The sequence below is a fragment of the Hordeum vulgare genome, chromosome 6H, assembly GCF_904849725.1.
Source record: "Hordeum vulgare subsp. vulgare chromosome 6H, MorexV3_pseudomolecules_assembly, whole genome shotgun sequence".
Lineage (NCBI taxonomy): Eukaryota > Viridiplantae > Streptophyta > Magnoliopsida > Poales > Poaceae > Hordeum > Hordeum vulgare.
Window position 1 is genome coordinate 525,607,920 of NC_058523.1, and position 24,066 is coordinate 525,631,985.

The 24,066-nt window shown below is 44.0% G+C and overlaps 2 protein-coding genes across 5 annotated transcripts; one reads left to right on the plus strand and one right to left on the minus strand.

Annotated features, from left to right (window-relative positions):
* Nucleotides 1-2,701: 2,701 nt before the first annotated feature.
* On the minus strand, nt 2,702-3,037 carry LOC123405749 (2-hydroxy-palmitic acid dioxygenase mpo1-like). Its single transcript, XM_045099321.1, has one exon. It carries the CDS (start codon nt 3,035-3,037, stop codon nt 2,702-2,704), a length of 336 nt encoding a protein of 111 aa, XP_044955256.1.
* Nucleotides 3,038-5,969: 2,932 nt separating this feature from the next.
* LOC123404472 (kinesin-like protein KIN-7D, chloroplastic) lies at nt 5,970-19,914 on the plus strand. Of its 4 annotated transcripts, none has more exons than XM_045098402.1 (23): nt 5,970-6,449; nt 6,572-6,669; nt 7,737-7,826; nt 8,165-8,217; nt 8,542-8,607; nt 8,702-8,755; nt 9,552-9,611; nt 10,742-10,820; nt 12,182-12,249; nt 12,391-12,453; nt 12,596-12,700; nt 13,235-13,339; nt 13,435-13,542; nt 13,665-13,811; nt 14,002-14,180; nt 15,227-15,362; nt 15,520-15,741; nt 16,349-16,489; nt 16,571-16,696; nt 16,782-16,832; nt 17,793-17,840; nt 17,937-18,137; nt 19,021-19,914. In XM_045098402.1, exons 1-23 carry the CDS (start codon nt 6,196-6,198, stop codon nt 19,543-19,545), a joined length of 2,979 nt encoding a protein of 992 aa, XP_044954337.1. In that variant the 5' UTR covers nt 5,970-6,195; the 3' UTR covers nt 19,546-19,914. The 4 variants fall into 4 exon arrangements, with proteins under 4 accessions (XP_044954337.1, XP_044954338.1, XP_044954336.1 ...); XM_045098401.1 differs by having other exon boundaries at nt 5,972-6,449; nt 13,998-14,180; nt 15,207-15,362; XM_045098403.1 differs by lacking the exon at nt 12,391-12,453 and having other exon boundaries at nt 5,971-6,449; nt 13,998-14,180; nt 15,207-15,362.
* The last annotated feature ends 4,152 nt before the right edge of the window (nt 19,915-24,066 follow it).

The following is a 24,066-nucleotide window of genomic DNA, read 5'->3' on the forward strand; positions in this document are numbered from 1 at the left end:
GTCAGGGTCGGGGTCCCTGTAGCCTCGCTGACCCTCCCATCATCATGCCACAGCACAACCGTACATGTCAGCGCGTACTGCTGCTGTGATAGTCTCTGATCATTCGTCTTGTCTTGTCTGCGTACGATGGTACGACCGGATGGGACGGGAGCCGGTCGTCCGACTGGCAAGGGGCCAGTCGGCTGGCCGAGCCCCACCACGTGGCGGGGTACGCGTCGAAGAGGTGGCCGTCTACCGCCAGCCGACCGTGTACGTGTGGGCCAGAAGTGGGGCCGGCTATTGCCAGCTGGCTGCACTCGTGGGTAGACGGGGCCAGCGGTCACGAGCCGGCCGTACTTGGGTCAGCCGAATGGGCCGGCTATCGCCAGCCAACGTGGGGGGCCAGACGACCCCAAATGTCCTGGAGACGGCTAATCTCCGCTCTTGGTATATCGGGGGGTAGTATCCCCGTCAAGAGTGGGATGACGCATGTCGGGAGCTTAAACTTGTCGTCGGGGGTGGAAGGGTTGATGGCACGGGCAGGAGAGCTGCATTAAGGTCAGGTTGGTGGCAAGCCCTTTGTAAATGTTTTCGTTCGATTTGTATGAAATTCGTCGTGTTTGTACGAGTTTCGTCCGGTTGGTTCATAATATTTTTAAAATACACGCGGATAGCATTGGATGACGGTCTTCTACATGCGTGTCTGCGGACTGTTCCCTCCTATCCGTCGATGGATGCAAAAAAACGAAGAGCGCTACGTGTCCACCGGCGGATCGCCACCTGGACAACCGTCTGATCTATACGCGTAGGCGTCCGATCCGTGCGCGGGGCTTCGACTGGGCACCTAGCAATTCCTGTAACGGCAGTCGAGTTGCAGAAACAATCGCTTTGTTGCATAAAATAAACTTTGGACCCATTAATTTCTGAGACAATGCTCGATTTTCTAAAACAACCGCTTTGTTGCAGATTTTTTTCTTCGTCTTTCCGCAACATAAATAATGCTACGAAAGAAATTTTTGCAACAAAGTTCATGTTGCAGAAACTCAGTTGCAGATCTGCTTGAGACGACCCCTCTCCAATTCCCCATGGCCAGCCAACCAGAGGGCGCATCTCTTTCATCTTCTTCCTTCAAACGGAAAACAGAGGAGGTCTCACGGGTGGTCGGAGATGGAGCTATGGAGGACGCAGAGCCGTGACGGCCATGGTTGATTCCTGAGCCCCGTCGTGTCGCGCTCGCCGCCCGGATCCGCGCTATACATCCTGAAACAAACGGCCTTGTCCGCCGACTCATCATACTTACAAGGGAGGAGACGTGAATCCTAACCCCCCCCAAACAAATCCGTCGCCTTCCGCCTCGATCTCCCACGCCGCAGGAGATCCCGTGCAGCCCCCGACTCGAATTCGCGAATCGACTCCAAGCTGGAGCTCCCCTGTCGCCCGCCGTCGATGGATTCGAAGCTGGTGGAGGTGATACAGCTGTTCGAACGTCGTCCCGGTTTCAGCTGCGGGAGACGGTCCTGAAACAACGACTCTATTTCGAAAAAACGGTCACGGCTGACGCAAAAGCGAGGATGGTCCGGTCCATCTGATCAATGACTGATCCGACGTTTGCAGAGCCGGCGGATGAGGGAGCGCAATCGATCGGTAGAAGGTAAGCTTTTTCCAAAGAAAATTTATAGATTGTCGTTCAAGATGTCATTGCGGCCAATGAGGTAGCCAACCCCACACTACTCAGGCATGCCTTGGGGCGTGGCTCTACGATCCTTAGGGCATCTCCAATGGTTGTATGATCATCGTTGGTAAATTTGCCACATAGATGATTTTGATGACATGACGCATAATAAAAGAAGAGAGAGAATGAAATCGTATGAACTTGAAGCAACGGTTCACGCACAAGCTCCGAGACAAGCATGGTTATTTCTTTCATGTTTAGTGGACCCGCTTAGTTAATTTACATACGATTAACATACACTTCATTGAAAAGCTTGTATGATGTGCTGTTGGTTGTTGATGTGGACACTTATACCAACGATTGAACATACGGACTGTTGAAGATGCTCTTAGAGCATGGTTAATAGTATAGCCAACTGCTGGCTATAAGCAGTCTTATAGCCCATCTTATAGCTAGCTTGTACAATAGTTAGCTATAAAAGAGTACTACTTTTATCATATATGGCCCACCTTTCATTCTCACAAAGCACCTAGGAGCACGTGCTAGAGCCGGCTCTTCACGAAGAGCCCGCTTCCCTTATCTCTCCTCTTCTCTCTCATCCAACTCAGCAAAAATATAGTATTTTTATCCTTACAGTCTGCTAACTGTATCTTATTGTACTTACTCTTACTGCACTGTAGCTAATACTTTCGACACTGTAGCGTTTGTAGGTCCTGCAGCTATGAGGGCTGGCCCGCGGCGTAACTCAGGATGTACGCGGGGCGGGATGCGGCTCCCCGCCAAACAGTAAAGCGGGATAATGCGGCGGCTGCAGGCGCTTGCGGCTGGCCACCACGCACTGCCAGAATCAGCGCGGGCAGTACGGTAGCCCACATCAGTCCGTCACTAGCCGCATAAATCACAGAAACAACACTACACAGAGCGGTCAAAGCTTGTCTACCTTAACGAAATTCAGCGCAAAACAATTAGGATTTTTTCTCATAGCCTATCATTAATACACCAAATCAGAGATGGATGGATGCTGAACACATAGAAATCACCAGAGAAGGGTCAATCAAAGGAAGAAGCCAAGAGTGGCCATCCGAGGGAGAAGCCGAGGCGGGCGGAGCGGGCGCCCCAGAAGAGGCGGCAGAGGACGGTGACGAGGGAGCCGGAGCGACGGTCGAGGGAGGCATAGAAGGCCCCATAGACGGCGGTGAAGACCGCGGCGGCGCGCGGGAATGGGGCGGTGAGGTGGAGGAGCAGGAGGGCCGTGAGGAAGATGGGCCAGATGAAGAGCGTATGGATGAAGACGTTGACCGGGTTGCTGTGGTACGCGCCGTAGAAGGTGAAGTGCCGCTCCAGGTTGAGGAACCCGCTACCGCCGCTGCCGCCGCCACTAGCCATCACGGGATTCACCGATAGGGCGCTGCCGCTCACATACACAGGAGGCTCGACGGAATAGGCCGCGACACCGGGAGGGACGGACGAGGGAAACAGCGGCGGCCCCTGTAGTGCGGACCTGAAGGGGGCGGGGCTGGGCGGGGTGCAGTGTCGCTCTACTCTGAATCATGCTCGTTGCGAGAGTCTCTGATGCAAGCTGCAACTGCAGCTTGTTCGTGGACGGAGGAGGAGCATCAGCTGTAGTTTCTTCAGAAAATGGAATACACGCAGGGCCGGCCCTGGGGGGATTCCGCGGGGGCAGCCGCACGGGGCCCAAAATTGTTGGGGCCCCGCTGCATATATACATATACTAGGTATTGCATATCTACCAGAATACAACGCGGGCGGATCCTGGAGGCTGGACGCAGGCTTCTTTGGCACGCACGCACGCACGCACGCGGGCAGGCCCTGGTCCACACGAACACGATCGTCGATCTTTCCCCACACGCGTGACTCCAGAAACGAAACGACAAATCTCCAATACTACTTTGGTCGTCGGAAGCGCCCGTCGCCGCCTCGCCGGATTCATCAAGTCCACGCCAGTCACAATCTCGCTGCCTGTGTACTACCGGGTACTGACTACTAAGACATACGTGACACGTCGCCATGTCCACCGAGCCACGACCGACGCAAACCAACAGTTCGTCCGCGATCCGTCGCACCACGACCTCACGCCCCTGGACCCTCGCCGGCAGCTTCCTCTGTGGCGTCCATCAGTCCGTCTGTCCATGGTGCGTCCCTTCGGCTGTTGCCTGATGGATCTGGACCTGCAATTACTTCTAGTGATTCTTGTTTAATTTTTGGATGGTTTATGCCCTAATTTTGATTCTTATTTATTTATTTTTCAGAATTAATATGAAGCCTGAATCAGGTGCTGTCAAAAGGAAAAAGAGGTAAGCAGATAAAAAATTGGTAGATTCAGAAAAAGGATATCTTCGTAAGTTTTTGAAGAGTAACCCGACCACTTCGAAAAATCCAGACAAGTTGGAATTAATTCTTGCTATTTATTTTGCTAACCTACACTTTTTATTTATACTAAGGGGCTCTAAATTTTAGTTTCGTCCTGGGCCCCCGAAATCTCAGGACCGGCCCTGAATACACGGGATAGCGGGACGCCCAGCGAACAGAGTGGCGTGACCGCTTCAGCCCACTAGAGACGAGGCAGACAACCCAACGGCATTTTGCGGGCATATTTTGCGGGGCGGCGTGGCGGCTTAGCGGGATGTCCTCCGCCACCTGCATCCCTAGGCGTAACCCAGCCCCGGCTGCGCCACTGATTGTGGGTCAGTGATTAATTAATGCCCTAACGATGCGATTATTAGAACGTCCAAAGACAATCATAGTATCCTGCTGTCCACCTGCAAATCGGATCTATGCAAAGTTTCTTGAGGGGTGGATCTATGCCAAGTGCACCGGCACAATCATATCACCCTATCATCCGCGGCTCCGATCCAGGCCATCATTGAGAATCCCATCGAGACGACGAAAGCATAAAACGGCCACTATAATAAATAAATAAATAAAACCGGATCACGTTCCACTCCACAACTGTATATTTTTACCCGAACCACACATGCACAGGAAGGAAGTGCCATGCCCACTACGCCCCTTGCCACGGAGGGCAAAGCAAGCATGTGGTCAGTCAGTCAGCTAGCAGCAGTGCCCGCCATTTATGAGCACTGGAGAGTTGAGGCACACACCGCCTTGTCCAGTAGCAGCCCAGACGACAAAGCTTGCCAAGACGCAACACGCGCATGTGGGTGCCGATCCTTGGTCGCTCCCTCACGCACCTGGCCTACCCTTTCCGCCACCGGGTGGCGTGGGTGCGCCTCATCGAAATCCAGCGCGCGCACGGTGCCGCGGAGGCACGCACGCGAAGACAGCGCTCTGGTGTTGCTACAGCGCATTGAAGTCGCAAAAGGCCTCCGGCGGTGTCTCTTCCGGGAATTATTGGTCCCGGCTCACGGGCGCGCGCGCGCGCGCGATGCGGTTCGTGTGGCTCGGCGCGCTTGGCGCATGGCGGCGGACCGCGGTCCCGGCCCCCGCTGTCCGGCTCCGGCTGCGGTGCGGGTTTGGCCGGTTCTCCGGTGCCTTCGCCGCCCGGCGCGCTGATGGCTACAGGAGATCGGCCAGGCATCGTCTGGCTGGCCATGGCTGGCGGCTACGCAACAAAGGGGCGAGCGGCTCGCGTGCGTGCGTGCGTTGTCACTCATGGCCGGGTCATGCTTTCGGTTTGGTGGGTTCCGTTGACGAAACGGCGAAGACGCACGCGCTGGCATTGGCAATGCCGTGGCGCTGCGGCAACAGAGACGACGGACGCACGCACGCACGCTCCCGCTCGTCGTCGGCGTGGGCCGTGCGGTCGCGGAGCCTTCCGGCGACCCCAACGCCGGTAGGTAGACCTCAGGGTGGATGTCCTGGTCAGGGGGTGAACATGTGTATCACACATTAACCCCGAATCCCCTCTTAAGATATTTCGTCAAGAACATAACACACACTCCTAGTGCTAAAGACCAGTACTACTACTTAGTACTACCAGTGATGTGATGAACTGGGTACTAGAGTAGTACTGTGGTTAATTACACACAGGTGCTGTGCTGCCAGACCACAACAACCCAACTAACGCCATCATCTTCAATAAGACGAACAACCTAACAACAATATCCAAATTAAGTGGACAATTTATGGCGAAACGGCCTCACAGCACAGTTAGCTGAGTACCGTCCCGCCCCGGCAGCCAATCAGAACCCAGCGAGTCCACATCGCTCCGCTCCCACCAACATGTGGACCCACCGGCGTCAGGTCCCCACCAGTCAGCCTCCCGCCTCCACCCACCAAGAGCCAGTTTCTTTTCTTTCTTTCTTTCTTCCCTCGCGCACTCTGCATCGCTTCCGGCGGAAGCAAAAGGGAAGAGGGTGGCGAGGGCGAAAGGCATCCATCCATCCAAAAGGAAAGCAGCGGCCTCCCCTCCCCACGAGCGAGCGAGCGAGCGAAGTGACACGAACGGGAAAGGGGGTGGGGGGAAAGAAAACCCTAGAGAAAACCCGCGTTAAAGCGGGGGGGCCGCGGATCCGAATGCCGGGCGCCGCCACGTGCTGCCGCTGCCGCTAGATCTCGCGCCAATGGCGACGCGCCCGGCCTCGCGCCAGCGGAGGGCGGCGAGGGGCTCGCAGCAGCAGCAGCAGCAGGTCCAGCAGTCGGGCTCGCCGACGTCGACGGCGACCACGTCGTCGTCGCGGCTCACGCCGGAGATGATGTCGTCGCTCGAGGGCCCCGCGTCGCCGCGGCTCGTCGCGGGGCTGCTGGACAACGACGACGACGACCAGGCGGCCACCAAGGAGAACGTCACCGTCACCGTCCGCTTCCGCCCGCTCAGGTTCCGCCGCGCGCTCCCGCTCCCTCTCCGCCTCGGTCGGCTCCTGTTTAAGATGGATTCGGGGAATGCGGGTTGATTTTTGTTTTTGTTGTTGTTGTTCCTCTCCTCCGTGTGGCGTGAAGCCCGCGGGAGATTCGGCAGGGGGAGGAGGTCGCGTGGTACGCCGACGGCGACACGGTCGTGCGGAGCGAGCAGAACCCCAACGTCGGTTACGCTTACGGTACGTCTCACTCCCTTCTCCGTTGGTTAGCGCTTGGATTGCTTGGCGGTTGTGGCATTGGCGGCACTGTTTTCTCTCTGGCTGTCATCTGTTTGTCATATGGGGAATTTGCCGTGTCGTGTCGAAATGTTCAGTCCGAGCCTTCAAATGGGCAATTTGCTGTGTCGTGTCGAAATGTCATATGGGGAAACTGGATGGGATTTGGGGATACTTCTAATTATAGATGGTTGGAATTATCTCATGCCGCCGCACTGCCACTACTTAGTTTACTTCTAGGGCTCAGATGACTTTCCTGGAAATGCCTCCAAATTTCGTATTGTCAACTTGGATTTTGCATCGGTTTATCTGTGCATTGGAAACAGGGGCCTCAAAACTCAATTCGCAGTTCGTATTTATTTTGCTTACAAGTATCAGACCAATAGGATAATGTTAGCATTCTCAAAACAGTGCACCGATTCACAAGGGGTTACAGACTTCAACATGGTAGTTTTGTGTACTGGTGCACTGGGGATTGGATAATGTCCACCGTTTAGGCTTGCTACTCCTGTGCTAATTCACAATCCATATGCTGATCTATGTAGGGAATTGTACAAAGCAAGTATTCACATGGCAGTCTTGCATGCTTTAGCCATCTTAAAGATTTAGCGCGTCGTGGTTGTACAGTACAGGGCTAATACAGGCTATCGGCTCTTTAAGAGGTGATTACATGAGAATTGACACTTTGACGGCACATAACTTTGAAGGACTCAAGTTTACTATAGGTTTTTTCTTTGCAGAGGAATCAATTGTTGAAGTTTTCTGGTTATGACGCTAAAACTATTAGTTCACATAAAGAAACTTCTAGGTAGTTTTGTTTACACATTCATTTGTATGAACAAATAGAACTATTTCAATATCTCCTGCACAGCTAGTTATTCAAGTGAAGTAAGCTGTTCCGTTTCATGGAACAATTGTAAATTAATATCTAGGAGAAGTAGGTGCATTTCTGAGACTGACATTTTATCTATTCTCTCCAGTTTCAAGTTAAACTGTAGAGACTAATACTGTATTGTACTGTTGTTACCCAGATCGGGTTTTTGCGCCGACCACTACAACACGCCAAGTATATGATGTTGCAGCTCAACATGTTGTCAGCGGTGCCATGGAGGGCATATATGGTAAGTGATATTTTCTTCTGTTACCCTCTTCAGCTTTATCTTACAACTTAGTATTATGATAACATCTTGTTCTTCCTTTCTGACTTATTTTTCTGATGAAAGAGGCTGGTTTCTGTTCATGGAATGTCACTTTACTATTAGATCTTCTAGAGGTCATAGTGAATATGGTTGCAGTAATTATTTACTTGTGGCACAAGTTTATTGGTTACACAGTCGCAGTTCCATTTTACTACGAGAAAGAGTCATGAGATAATATAATGCAATGGTGATTCTGGATCTCTCTAAGAATTGTAGTTTGTTGGCCCTGAAGCAAAATATAATGCATTTTCATTATGCAGGAACAATATTTGCGTATGGCGTTACAAGCAGTGGAAAGACACATACGATGCATGTGAGTACACTTATGTAACATCAAGCTTTTATTATTCTTTTACCTTAGGTATCAGCTGTGCTATATTCATAACCAATGCTTCATTGAGTGTAATCCATATCCGTGTTAAATGCTCCTGATACCATGTCCGTGATTATTATTTATTTTGTGTGATAAACTGGTAGGCAAGTTTCATTCTCTTTTGAAGCTTACATTTAGAATATACTCATTGATGAAAAAATGTGTTTTTCATTTTTATGTGACTAAGCTAATATTTACGATTCATCCGTTAGCTATACTTCTCAATGCCATCAGTATTTTGATATACCTTTTCTTTTGAGTCAGGGAGATCAAAGATCCCCAGGAATAATACCTTTGGCTGTCAAAGATGCATTTAGCATTATACAGGAGGTACTCTTTAAATATCATGATGTGATGATACATTCTTGCTAGTGCTGTAGTCATTGCTTCTTAAATTATAACTCAGTTTGGTTTTTCTTTGTAGACGCCAAATCGCGAGTTTCTCCTGCGTGTGTCATACTTGGAAATTTATAACGAGGTTTGTTTATTGTTGCTTCAATCATATTTCTTGTCTTCATAGTAATTATAATATTTTGTCATGTTTTACTGAGAAAAACACATGCTCCCATGTACATATTGGTTTCTCGTCTTCTTTTTCGTCTAGATGAAAAGGCAAGGCAGTGCTCTAGCTGTTTGTTTGAATCTGAAATAAGTCGCAATAATATCAGTGTTTTTTGCAATGATGGGTAATTCATCATGATTCACGACCACCTGCAAGGACCATAGTGTCAAATATTTGATATCTTTGCACATAGAATTCTTTCCTCCAACCTGCAAGATATTGGTGCCAGTTAGCACGATTAGTAGGCTGGCTACTGTAACAAAGTGATAGAAATTGGTTGATGTAACCTTTGTCGCGCTGATGTTTCTCGAAGGCAGCCAGCATATTCTTGTCCGATATGGTTCTAAAACTGTTGGATAGATCATAGATGTCAATGTATTCAGTATAAACCGGAAAACAGAAATTTTTCTTGTTTACGATGTTTACTGTGTAACTTTGTATGTTGTCTAGCGAGAAGAAGTCTTTGCTATACCTCAGAATGTGCACCATGTCAATACCGGAGCCCCATGTTAGTCAATACTACAATCTAGCAAAAACTTTTGTTCATTTTTCCTGCCTTTTCTTTTCTTGCAATTTTCCCCAGATGTCAGGAGGTCCATATTTTCGTTGGTGTTTCAACACTTTACATCCGCAATGAATCATCAAATGACTTGTATATTGATCTTTACTGTACTTGGTTATGCTGTTCTAATGGAGGACTCATCAATTTTAGGTTGTCAATGATCTACTCAATCCTGCAGGACAGAGCTTACGAATTAGAGAGGATCCTCAGGTGTCAATATCTTAGTTTTCCATTCTCCATTAAGAGCTCTTTCCTCTATAAGTTAAAGCACTGCTGATGCTTCTTACTAACACAGTAATGATTATTATGGAGGATAATTGTTAGCATCTGTATTCTAGAATCTCCTGCAAGACTAGGTTCATAGGGTATGTTTGGTTGCTATCAGCCTACCATAGCAATAGCATCCCCTGCCAATATTTGCCAAACAATTGGTCAGAGAACCAGACATTCCTTGTCCCTTTGTGTGATGTACGTACTACTACGAATCACAATCCTCACAGAAAACAGCTAGATAATTGATACTCAATTTGAAATTGGTGATACAAGTAGAGGATGGAGTTTGGGGTGGAAGAAGGCAGGAGAAGGGGAATAGAGAAATGAGAGAGAAGCTCAACTTGTTCCTTTTCTAGCTGCTGTTACACTCACACACCACCAGTCTTATATACAGTGCAGGTAAATCTCAACAGGCCACATAATTACACAGTCCAAATAACCCACGACACCTTCAATCGATATTTGAACTTGGGCGCCCGTTCCTTGTCTCACATCTCCTCCCTGCTACCTGCTGACTCCTTGGTAGCAGTAGGGATGCACTGCTGGCACTTTGTTGGCAGGAATCTTAGCACAAACTGTGAATGGAAGAGATGGTGTGTGTGTGTGTGTGGGGGGGGGGGTACACATCACATACTGATAGTTTCTTAGTACTCCCTCCGATCCATATTAATTGGTGCTGATTTAGTATTGTACTAAATCAGCGACAATTAATATGGATCGGAGGGAGTAAGACAATTTCCGGCACCAACCAAACATGCCCATAATATTCATGCCTGAAGTAATGTTATATCATGCCCTTGAAAGGTTGCAAAAGGCTTGCAGTTTGTATGGTTTGGTCAACAAAAATATTTCACTACACGTTATGTCATGCATGGTACTAGTCATGGATACATTTTCCAGCGTAGCAATGGGTACCATGCCAGATGTCTTTATTTGTGGAGAAGTTCATAATCTTAGAGTAACATGCCTAGAAGTTCAATCCTAACCTTGGTTGGCACCTAGGATGAATGCAACATATCATTCTGTACAATGAACTGATAGTTCTTTGGCCCGCATTAACTTGTCAGGGAACGTTTGTCGAGGGTATCAAAGAAGAAGTGGTATTATCTCCTGCACATGCGCTGTCCCTTATTGCAGCTGGAGAAGGTAACTTTGTAATTATATTATTGTCTGTGTTTTTTGGTCCACCTGTGGATCTGTTGTTGTGTTGCCAACTTGCCATGGCCGAACATTTAGCTCTCTAGTAGTAGTAATGAGGATGACATGTCCATTTATTGAGACCTTACCTCATGGATTATTCTCCTACAAAGTTAGAAGATCGACGTCACCAAAAAAAGAAAAGAAAATGTGTATTTCTCAACCTTGGAACTCTAGCGGAAGTTCACCTTTTAACCATAAACTCTAAAACCATTGTAAACTCACACTACTGACACCGTTTACTTTTCACCCTCGGGTGGTTTCACGAACGTTTTGGGTGACGTGAATGACACATGTCTGCCAGACCGCCACACCACATCACTGCGATGAGTAAACAAACACTAAATAACCAACATTCACAAATAAACTCCACCATTTGGATAAAATAACTTCCACAAAAAGAATGTTAAAAGTAGAAAAACAATGGTCAGAAACATATAAATAAACGGAACTTGTGGCAGCAATGTGGCTGAAAAGTTCACCTTTTCAGTTTTCTTAAGAAAGGACTAGACAAGTAGCTCCAAGTTCTGAAACTGATCATAATCTCTTAATAATTGTAAGTACTTACTAGAGAAATACCATTTGAGCTGTTGATGCTGCTGCTGATGACGTATACTATGGTTACTCCCTACTTGCCGCTGGTTTAAATCATGCGACACCCGTGGGTCGTGCAGTATGACTAGTCACGTACTGCACACCCTTTGGGTAAACCTTTGGCTGTCTTACATGATGGATGATGCAGAGCCTCTCAACTGCACACCCTTCGGATAAGAGTCAGAGGACAATGTAGTGGCTCTCCATTGACTGTATTCTGGATCGCTGGCCCTTCCAGCAGCTGACTAACAGAGTTGTAGAAAGACAATTTCAGCATTACAGAAAAGTTATAAAGCTGGTCTTAGTTCACCAAACGCTTGTCTTTTGTAGCGATATACTCCCTCCGTTCCTAAATATAAGTCTTTTTAGAGGTTCCACTAGAAAACTACATACGGATGTATATAGACATACTTTAGAGTATACGTTCACTCATTTTATTCCGTATGTAGTCCACTAATGAAATCTTCCAAAAGACTTATATTTAGGAACAGAGGGAGTACAAGATATATATTATGTTCAGATCACATTATCTCTATTTCTCATTTTATAAAATGTATCCACTTTGACTTTCCAGTGGTGCAGATCTGCTCGTTATATATCTGCCCTTAGTTCTGAATTAGCTATATTTCTACTGTTTTTTGGTTGAATTTTATTTTTGCAATTGTGGACCAGGATATTCGGTTTATTTGCTAATCAGTGTGTTCATTCTAATGCAGAGCATAGACATGTTGGATCCACTAACTTCAATCTACTAAGTAGTAGAAGTCATACAATTTTTACACTGGTAATGAGGCATGGAAATTTATATGTTTGTAGTATGCAAGGCTACCATTTGACCGGTCTGCAACATGTACTTTTATATTAGTGAAAGAGATTCACTTGATGTCTGGAAATACTCCTTATGTTTTTCCTTATTATATGTCAGACAATAGAGAGCAGCTCTTACGGGGACTCTAATGAAGGGGAAGCAGTCACCTTCTCACAGCTGGTGGGTTTGGATCCTGCTGTTTGTCGTACCTCTAAAATTTACCAACTCCTTTGCTTCACTTTTTTCTATAAAGATTTGTCATGTCTTGATCCATACTGCCAGTGTATATATCGATTCTTCAATCCTCTCTCCTTTTTTGTAGAACCTCATCGATCTGGCTGGTTCAGAGAGCTCAAGGGCAGAAACAACTGGAGTGCGCCGGAAGGAAGGATCTTATATCAATAAAAGCTTGCTCACTCTTGGAACGGTAAGGCTCATTAATGCTACTTAGTACCTGGTTATACACTGCCTTGCCTTGTGCTTTATTCATTCTACTTCCAAACATGTTACAATGTTATCTGCTATTCTGCTGTGCTCTTGACTTCATGTTCATGTGGAACATGCAGTTAAATGAGTTTATTATCCACTTCATAATGTGCTAAATCCTGATACATGAAATTCGTAATCTGGAAGATCGGAATTCTTCAGGTGTATGCATGGCAATGTTTATCACTTGACTACAAATTTTCTGTGTATCGCTTGTCTCTGTCTTTTCGGTTTAGGTGAACCCATGTTTATTCAGTGATTGATGTCCTAACACTTCACTGTTTTGACTTTCATCAAGGGTTTAATTTGCTATTTACCTTTATCTTTTTAACTGTGAACAATCTGGTCAAGGAACATGCTTTAGTTTTGCGCTTTTGCTTGTTATCTCAATTTGTAAGTTTTGGTGTCTGAGTTGTCATGAACTGGGAATTTTTTCTTCTTGAACAAGAGAGTGATCACCCTGTTTCTTTTTCAGGTGATATCAAAACTGACTGATGGAAAAGCTACACATATTCCGTTTCGAGATTCAAAACTAACTCGGCTACTTCAGTCATCCTTGAGTGGACAAGGGCGTGTTTCAGTGAGTTGTTTCTTGCCCACTTGGCACACTGGTTTTAATTCGAGATGTAATGTTATTTGGATTTGTGACATACTAACCACATCATTTCGTTGCAGTTAATTTGCACAGTGACCCCAGCATCAAGCAACTCCGAAGAGACCCACAACACACTGAAATTTGCCCACCGTGCAAAGCGCATTGAGGTCCAAGCATCACAAAACAAGGTAAGTCATGATTACTTGCTTACCTGTAATTCTAAAGCTAGTGTTTTTTTTCTCCAAGTTATAATTCTGAGGTACTTCTGCATTCTGACATATTCTCCTGCATCTGTCTTTATGATCTACAGATAATTGATGAAAAATCTTTGATAAAGAAATACCAGAATGAGATTCGCAGATTAAAGGAAGAGCTAGAACAGTTGAAAATGGGTATTATTACTGGAACTCCTTTAAAAGATGCCGAAGACGATAATATGGTCCTTTGGAAGCAGAAGGTGAAATACTGTTTTATTGTTGCTGAATTCTTGACTTTATATTTGACAATCAGTTGTGAGCGACTTATCTTGAGCCGCTCTTGTGCGTTGAAGCATTGTGTAGGATCAGTATAATTTTGAACTATATAACGCTTTCTGTTTTGTTTGTGTATCCTCCTAACTATGGTTTGTTCATCATATGAAAAGCTAGAAGATGGTAACGTCAAGTTGCAATCAAGACTTGAACAAGAAGAGGAAGCTAAATCTGCTTTGCTTGCAAGGATACAGCGGCTCACAAAACTTATCCTTGTTTCCACAAAGGCAACCCCGACTTCTAGATTTTCTCCACATCCTGGGCCAAGAAGGAGACACTCTTTTGGGGAAGAGGAGGTCAGGTTATACCGTTATAGATATATATGATGTCAGTCACTCAGTTATTATTTTTTGACTGGCACGATGTATGTGCGTTGCCACGGAGCCATTGGCATATGAGGTGGTCAAATAACGTTAGTGTTCTTGTGGCCGTTGCGTGATTTACAATTATACTAAAAGATGGTAAAAATACGGTGAGAGGCATGGAACATCAAAGAATTTTAAATGACCATAGTAGGTTGGAAAGAGAAACTAAAACCAATATCGATTTTGAGTTGAAGTCACACTTTTGTGTTTGTTATTTGTGCCTTTTACAAAAAAGTTGCTCTCACATGTGAGTAGTGTATTTGTTTATTTATGATAGATCCCACATATAAGTAAAGTACATTTGTTTATATGTCTCTTGGAATGTTGCTAGTTTTACATGTGTGGATGCGTGTATTTGTTTATTTCAAAAGGATGTTGGACCCACATGTGAACTCACCACCAACTCCAATCTTTATAAGTAGGAAAGATAGAGAATGGACGTTTGGAGGCCGAGCTCCATGGTGGCCCAATTTTTTGAAAAATTCAAAATTCAAACTTTTTGATAAAAAAATTCTGAAAAAATGCAAGTAAGGAAGGATGTTATGTGTATGTGTGTAAAATTTTAGGATGAAATACCTTGAAATACGATCTGCACAAAAAGACAAATTCATGGCCTGAAACGATGAATAGTATCATGTGTTAAAAAGCCTCAGATTTGTCTTTTTTGTACAGCCCTCATTTCAATGTATTGTTTTCTGAAAATTTACACACATGTGTGTTACGCCTTCACTTGTCTCTGTATTTGTTTTCAGATTTTTTTGAAATGTGAAAATATGAATTTTCATGAAATTTGAATTTCAAATTTAAAGGCCTCCATGGAGGCCGAGCTCCAAAAGCAATTTCCGGGAAAGATATTAGTTTTCTTCCCAGTTTCTGTAGAAACATGGAGTTGGTAGTACTTCATTACAATTATCTTGGTAACTTCATCTATCTAAAATTCTCCTGCTAAAACTACAGCTGGCTTACCTCCCGTACAGAAGGCGAGATATCATGTTGGATAATGAAAGCAATGAATTACTCACTCCTGGCGAAGGATTTAGTGTGACACCTGAAGACTCTTCGAAGGAGGAGAAAAAGAACAGGAAAGGACTTCTTAACTGGTTCAAAATTCGGGTATGCAAATATGACATTTCTTAATCGTATCTGGTTCCTTCATATATTCAATTGTTCTTTTATGTAGATGCAAGTTGTATCATAATAAAGAAAACCATCTGTTTTTAATAAGAAAACAATTCATTCACATGGTACATTTTTTTATTCTCTTTTCCAGAAACGTGATGGTGGAGCTTCTACTTTAGCAAGTTCAGAATGCGATAAGTCCAGTTTGACTAAATCAACTGCTCCTTCAACACCTATTGGGGAGAGTATGAATTTTCCCGCAGAACCAAGAATATCAACTTCGTTGGTTAATGAAAGTGAATCAGCTGATATGCTGAGCATTGGCCATGGGGATTTTCCTTCTGATGGTCTTACTGGAGAAGAAGCATCTCTGGTAGGAAACATTATCTGTTAGTAAGACCTAGTTTTATCAGGTGGAAAATATCCAGTTGCACACCGAATGAAATTTGATATGTACAAAGCACAAAATTATAGTCTCACTTTGTAAACGTCACATGCAGACATGCAATGGGTACTCAATTTACATTTGAAATTGGGGCAAATTATTTCCTGAAATTCCTTATAATTACTAAAGTCATTTTTATGTAGTACTCCCTCCGTCCCAAAATAAATGTCTCAACTTTGTACTAAAGTTAGTACAAAGTTGAGACACTTATTTTGTGACGGAGTTAGTACAAAGTTGAGACACTTATTTTGGGACAGAGTATCATATTTCAGTAAAAATCAAGTTCTGTGCATGGATAATAGTTTATATTGTGAGAACAATATATTACAGGAAAATATTGTACTACATAGCAGCTACTATTGATAAAGAAGACTAATATAGTTTCTAAATTGAACGGTTTATTTGTTAAGCACCTAAACTAAGATACAGTTACCTATTTATGACCACATGGGATTAGTCATCAGTGTTCTCTTATTTATTTTCAGTTCATTGTGGTGCGTCTAATGACATTCTTTCATGTCTGGTGTGATCACAGGCGAGTACAAAAACAATCGACCATGTTGACTTACTAAGAGAGCAATTAAAGATTTTATCAGGGGAGGTTGCACTTCATACAAGTGTTCTAAAGCGCCTCGCTGAGGAAGCTGGAAGAAACCCAAATAGTGAGAAAATTCAGGTAATCTCTTGTCTGATTTACGACTTAGTGTATTGTTACATGCTTTTCATCTTGTGAAGCTCAATCTTTTGGCATTTGAAGATGAAAATGAAGAAGATCAGTGATGAAATTAAGGCGAAGCAGCAGCAGATAGCATCTTTAGAAAAACAGATGCCTCATTCCTTGTCAAATAGTCAAGTGAAGGTTGACAAGTTAGATCTTTCACCGGTAACATTCTGTCATCATCTTGGTCTTATACCATACCTTTCTGAACATTCCGTGTACCAATATCATCGTTTTATTTGTTTTGCAGTCTTACGGGGAACTACTTGAGCAACTTAATGAGAAATCCTTTGAACTTGAGGTACTTAAATTGTGTATGGTACTCCGCCCTTTGGTGTTGTCCCATATACTAGTACTAATTCACACCTGTTGCTGCTCAGTTTTCTTTTTTGCTCTTCATAGTTTGTCATTTTCGATTGCTTGAGTAGGTAATATTGTGGGTAAGTAAGGTGGAGACGCGAAGGAATGAAGAACAGTTTTTGTACCCTTTGCAATATATTATCCCCAATTGTTATAGTATACTAATATTGTAGAGTTGTAGTAAGGTTGATTCATGAAACAAAAATTAAGAACACAAGGTGATGAATATTTTGGTAAAATATGAACTCCATTCGGGTTTGCTAGGCCTGTAAGAAAAACACCGTAACCAAGATGTGAGGGGCATGGGTTCTGGAATTTTCGTGTTCAAAACTGGCTAACTAACGCCCTCAGATTTTCTCTCCTTAATTGCATTAGGTTACCTGTTTATCTCACCCTCTGCATCAGTTTGATTAGCTCGTCCATTTGCCTCATTCAATTACTGCGCTAAGTGTCGCATGCTCGAGTGCATGCGGACATCTTCTCCATGCATTGGGTGCATGCCTCTGATGACCTTTTTCTAAAATTGTTTGGACTGGCTCCCTGCATGAGCCCCACAGGCCACAGGAAAATAAATAAAAGAGACATCCGATTCAAAGGGTTAGCTTGGAGCCTTGGACCTATAAGTATCTATAGTTTCTGAATAAAGGACTACATTAGAGCTTAATGATAAGTTTATGGAGTGCATGTAATTTAATGATGCTTTTGCCACAATGTTCCTATTTATTTTGTATTACTTGTGCCCAATATAGATTCAGTTTTGTATGGATTAATTGTGCACATTTAGATACTGCTCTGCGCACATCAAGTTTTTCTTCTAGTTTTGTGAACAGCTTCTTCTATTATATGACTGTGCCAGACCAAGTATTGGCTGCTAAGCTTGATTTGCTGTTTCTTATTGCAGGTGAAGGTAGCAGATAACAGAGTAATACAAGAGCAGCTACAGGAAAAGGTTAGATGTCTAGAATTTGCTTCCTTTTCTTGTAAGTTCATCAGTATAACTATGCCGATCAGTTCATACCACTTATTTGAATTTATTGTGTTACAGGCAACTGAGTGCATGGAATTACAAGAGGCAGTTGCTTGCCTTAAAGAACATCTTTCCCAAGCTCTTCAAGCTAAGGATTCACTGTCAAATAGCATTATGATGCAGAATAGTTCAGGAGTAAACCATGAAGAACAACACAGTGATCAAGAAAAACCAGTTTCCAGGGATATCTCTGCTGAACAACTGCAAAAGGAACAGCAGGTTTGCTTTGTTGTGCCCTTGCTTGCACTTTATTCATAGTTAGGTCCAGGAGATACGAACCAGTTTATCAATTAGAAACGGAAAACGGAAACTTCTCCTTTTGACCATCAGGTCCTACTTCTGCCATATTTTGGAACGTCATTGTGCTCAGCAAACATGATTTTTATTTTTATTTTGCCTTGAAGTTAATTACATAGGTAACACAACTGCTATCTCTTACACTCATCTATATCATCTGGAGACAACACTAAAGACAATTAGTTGTTGTCTCTTATATCTCCCAAGTCTCGTACCCGAGCCATATCTCTGAAGACCAACTGATAATATAATGGTAGCTGTTATCTCTTTTATCCCTCGAGTCTTATGACTGAGTCATCCCTTCGCCAACATTTTTTTAATGAGCTTCTTCAAAAGATTGCCACACTTTCTCTTCACATGTGCCAAAAACTTACAAGATAACCGACATCACACCATTGAACATTTCCTTAGGTTTCTTGTCGTCGTATTAATGGGATGCTAACACTAAACTATCTCAGGAATTCCCAATAAGTGAAACCTGTTGTACTGATTCACTCCTAAGTAATGGTCTGATTATGAGTTACTCAGGCAGATATCAAAAGCAAACATTCTTATCAGTGTGAAATCTGTCTTGACCCGGTGTCCCATGGTGAGGATGAGGTCTGCATTAAACTGATTTGTTCAGTGAGGTGTTCATTAAACTGATTTGTGCAACTAAGCAATTGCTCATTCAAGTTTTGTGATGCACTCCCCTCAATATGCTATTTTTAAATATCTCCCCTAAGTGTATATTTCAGAAATGCCATCCACATTTATTAAGCGTGCTTATTTGTTCTGTTGTTTCCTGTTTTCTCCCTATCTTCAGTCAGTTGAGTTTGGTGAGCTAAAGCAGAGGGTACATGAACTCACCGAAGTTAAAGCTCAACTCGAGGCTCGCAATCAGAAGCTATTAGAGGAAAGTACATATGCGAAAGGCTTGGCTTCGGCTGCAGGAGTGGAATTGAAAGCACTGTCCGAAGAAGTCACCAAACTCATGAACCAGAATGAGAAGCTTGCTTCCGAGTTGGTATCGCTGAGAAGCCCAACCCCTCGCAGAGTAAGCAATGGACCGAGAGGTACTGCTAGGCGAGAGAGCATGAGTAGACGAAATGAACCAGCTAGCAGAAGAGATGGCAATGCGAGAGAAGAGAGGGAGAGGGTGTTAGAAACCATGCTTGCAGAGAAGGAACAAAAAGAAGCAGAACTCCAGAGGAAAGTTGAGGAATCAAAGCAAAAAGAAGCCTTCTTGGAAAGTGAGCTTGCAAACATGTGGGTTCTAGTGGCAAAATTGAAGAAGTCTCGTGGGGATGATGACCATGAGGATTTGGAGGCCAAATATAATGGCTCCTGAGTCCTAATCAAACACGTGTTTTGGCTTGGGTATGGGTTTTTCTGTATGTATGCAAGATTGGTGGTTTGGGTCGGTTTTCTTTGTGTATTAGTGTCATCTCTTGTATATTCTTGGGCTAATCAAAGTTGTGAGTAGTGCCTAGTGGAGAGTGGTGTGCTAACAACTGCTGAGAGCTTCCTACCATTGCTGTAATGAGATTTTGGAATTCGTAGAACATGGTCGTGGTAATGAAGAGAAACGTCTCTGGTGCCTGTACCAGACGTCTAACGTAGTAACTCGTATTTCATCTGCTCGTCCTGCAATTGGATTGGAAGAATATCAAACTGGAATGTGTATATTATAGAAGAATGCCATGTTGATTTTGTTGAAGGATAGTTGTATGATCAAAGCATAACCTCCTGTTTTGGGAAAATGCCATGTTGATTTTGTTGTGCTATGTCAGTTCTGAAAAATTCTGGACACCTAAAAGCAATCTGCTGTTCGGTTTTGTTTGATTGTGCTGCTGGAGGGTCATATTCCTTTGACTGTCGTTGGGCCTTTGAAACTCACTTTTCCCACCTACATTATTAACAACATATATCCTGTATTGTTGCTTCATTGTTACCGGAAATGCTTGTTCAAAATGTTTTTTACGAACATTGGGAGATTAAGACACGGTGATAAAGTTTACATTTTGAAATATGCTCCCAGGAATAGTCAGTTATGCGTACTGCCATCTGTGACCACACGGTTCCTGCTTTGATCTTCATACAGAATGCATGAGTGCACAAATAGAACACAGGGATGCAATGTCTTGGTTGGTTAGCAATAAAAACGTGAAGGAGCTTAATATATGCATGATGCATATCTCTATGGCTATATAAGCCAGAGCTTCCCGGCGGTTGATTCAGATTGTACAAGAGAGATGGTTACTTCATTTTTTTTATCATTGTTTTTCCAAAAAGGGAAAGTGTTCATTGGGATAATGGAGAAGAACAAAATCATATTGTGGTTGTGCTCATACGCCATTTCAGGGAACATTTATAGTGATGTTCCGTCAAAGCAATGTCATCGTGGCAGTTTCAAGAGGAAGTTCCAAGAGGAAGAAGAAGGCAACGTAGGAGAAGAGGCGGCAGGAAGGGGCACCGTTGCGTCGACATGAGATATGTGATGACAGGGACTAAACGAGGATACCATGGGGAAAGGAGATAGCATAGAGATATGGTTAAGTGTGTTTTCTCCAGTATAAAAGCTCACTATGGACAAGAAAAGGCCCTAGTGTATTAAAATGCAATACTGCTATCTGAAAGTGGGACACAAAGTTGTATGCATTTCCAAAAACAGGTTTTGTAACAACATTATTTTTGTGGCTGTCGTAATAGCATCTCTATGAACGAGAGAAATCATAACTGTAGTGGCATATTCCAATTCACTCGTCCTTTGTATTTTGGAAAATTATTTTTAAACACACTCCAAAATTTCTGAAATTACACCTTTGGCATTTAGTGCAACTCATACAAAAAAAAACACTATATCCAAAATAGATTTCTCCTAGATTTATTTTTGAAATGAGGGATTTCTCCCATACGTCGTCTCAACACTAGGAAAGATAATATCACAAACACAAATAAATCAAGTACCAAACACGCTCACCGACCCGTGGTTAGATAGTCAGAAGGATATTGGTATCCCCGACACAAGAGAGTTCCAGTCTTAGTCTTTAACACTAGTGTGTTTATTTTTCTAAATTTATTTGAGGCCTTCCGACGATGTACGTTCAGGGGAGGAGACCTTTCTATCGACTATGAAGATATCTGCAGCGACTTCGTTAATCTCAAGAAATATGTGTTAACTCAGTCTCTCAGAGGTGTTCATAAGGATAGATGTCCATGCATGCCTTTATAGGATGACTGCACAAACGTCTCGTTTGTACCGCGTTAAAAAAACCAAGCACCAAGCACGCAGTGCATGTACAATGTTTAAGAATGGTACCAAACATGAAAACCTACCTCTTCTCTCATACTAATATCTAGCAAGCCTTCGAGCCTTCTTATGACATCAGCCAAACTTTCTAGTACATGAACACTCGCTTCCCCAACGTCTCCTTAACCGTGGCCTATATCTTTTATTGAATTTTGAAGGTTCAATAAAATTATCTCATGTGCAGGCTAGACCCAACCCATCATCATCATCATCGGGGTCGCCCCATAGTCTTGCTTATTCTTTGTGGCGAGGGGCATCCTACTTCCATAGTGGTTTCATGCCCCTGCCCTTCGGATAATATATCTCGCTTACTACGAAATTGATATGGTTGGCTAGAGAGAGGGGGGGGGGGTGAATAGGAAACGATCAATTTTTAGCTTTTTTAACAAATTAGGTTTAGCAATAAATAGGTTGTCTAGATATGCAACTAAGTGAGCAACCTATATGATGCTAGTAAAAGCAACAACAGAAGCAAGTGATACGTCTCAAACGTATCTACTTTTCAAACACTTTTGCTCTTGTTTTGGACTCTAATTTGCATGATTTGAATGGAGCTAATCATGGACTAATGCTGTTTTTAGCACACCTGCCATGGTGTTATTTTAGTGTAGAAATAAAAGTTCTAGTAATCGGCCAAAACTTTTTGTGGATTTTTCTAGGAAATATAAGAATTATTGGAGCAAAGACCCACCAGAGGGGGGCCACCTGTGGGTACCAAGCTAAGAGGGCGCGCCCTGATGGCTTAGGGCCACCTCGTGGCTCCTGCTATCCTAATTCCAGTCCTATAAATTCACAATTATGGAGAAAGAAATAAGGGAGAAATTTTCATCATGTCTTACAAGACGGAGCCGCCACCACCTCATGCTCTTCCTCGGTAGGGCTGATTTGGAGTGTGTTTGGGGTTCTGGACACATGGATTGGTCGTTGTCGTTATCAACATTCCTTTCCCATCAAAAACTCACCACAGGGAGTGAGTAATTTCTTTGTAGGCTTGCTGGACGGTGATGGGATTAGATGAGATTATATCGGGCCATGGGCTGGGCCGAGCCGGGGCCTAAAAAGCCCACAACAGAAAACTAAGGCTAGGCCCAACCGAGGCCTTGCCATGGGGACTACTTTGAAGCCCAAGCTCGACCTATTTGTTGAAAAGCCCATCGGGCTTGGGGCCGTGGGACGGGCCTCTTCCTTAAAATCCTAATATGTGAAGCCCAAGCCTGGCCCGGCCTCGCTGGTGGGCTCAAAACTCAGGCCCAAGCCCGACCCATGGGCAAGCCCATAGGACCTAGGCCCTGGATGTTGGGGCCGGGCCGGGCCGGAGATGCCCATGTATAGATGAGATTGATCATGTAATTGAGTTATTTTGATAGGACTTGATCCCTAGTATCCACTATGTTCTGAGATTGATGTTGCTATGACTTTGTTATGCTTAATGCTTATCACTAGGGCCCGAGTGCCACGATTTTAGATCTGAACCTATTATGTTTTCTATGAATATGAAAGTGTCTAGATCCTATCTTGCAAGTTGTATGCACCTATTACGTGTCATGATCTGCATAACCTAAGGTGACAATAATTATGATTATTTCTGGTGACAAGCGTAGTTTGAGGAGTTCATGTATTCACCATGTGGATGTTGTGAACATCTCACAAACACACTTTCGATGACTACTTGATAGTTTAGTGCGTCATGCTTTACGGCTTTGAATTGAGGCTCCAAAGACGTTTTGAACGTCAAGGAGCATATGAGATGTTCTATCGTGGTATTTCCATGACAGATGACAAGGGGTGGCTTAGATCGTGCTTTGGGGCCAACGGGCGCCGGCGACGTGTGGGAATGTGTGAAGGTGCAAGACACATGACGCCGATCTATCTAGGTTCAGGGCCCTCCAATGAGGTAAAACCCCTAGTCCAGCCGGTGTGACTATAGGTGATCACAATACAAGGGTGCTCCTCGAGCTGTTCATGAGGAAGGATATGGAGCTCTTGCTGCCGGTCTTGTTGCCTCTGTGGGGTGTGTTACATGGGGTGTTTGAGTACTCAGGCACTGACCAGCCCCTCTCTCTGGGCTGGGGTTCGACTTGTTGGAATTATGCCCTAGAGGCAATGATAAATAAGTTATTATTATAATTCCTGTATCAAGATAATCGTTTATTATCCATGCTATAATTGTGTTGAATGAAGACTTAGATACATGTGTGGATACATAGACAAAACATTGTCCCTAGCAAGCCTCTAGTTGGCTAGCCAGTTGATCAAGGATAGTTAGGGTCTTCTGACTATGTACAAGGTGTTGTTGTTTGATAACTGGATCACATCATTGGTGAATCATGTGATGGACTAGACCCAAACTAATAGACGTAGAATGTTGATCGTGTCATTTTGTTGCTACTGTTTTCTGCGTGTCAAGTATTTATTCCTATGACCATGAGATCATATAACTCACTGACACCGGAGGAATGCTTTGTGTGTATCAAACGTCACAACGTAACTAGGTGACTATAAAGATGCTCTACAGATATCTCCGAAGGTGTTCGTTGAGTTAGTATGGATCAAGACTGG

What these genes read in the sequence shown, in the direction of transcription:
- LOC123405749 (XM_045099321.1), bottom strand. Translation starts at nt 3,037, where the DNA reads ATGGCTAGTGGCGGCGGCAGCGGCGGTAGCGGGTTCCTCAACCTGGAG.
- LOC123404472 (XM_045098401.1), top strand. Translation starts at nt 6,196, where the DNA reads ATGGCGACGCGCCCGGCCTCGCGCCAGCGGAGGGCGGCGAGGGGCTCG. An exon ending in GTCCGCTTCCGCCCGCTCAG is followed by an intron (nt 6,450 to 6,571) that starts GTTCCGCCGCGC and finishes TGTGGCGTGAAG; the next exon opens with CCCGCGGGAGATTCGGCAGG. An exon ending in ACTTGGAAATTTATAACGAG is followed by an intron (nt 8,756 to 9,551) that starts GTTTGTTTATTG and finishes CATCAATTTTAG; the next exon opens with GTTGTCAATGATCTACTCAA.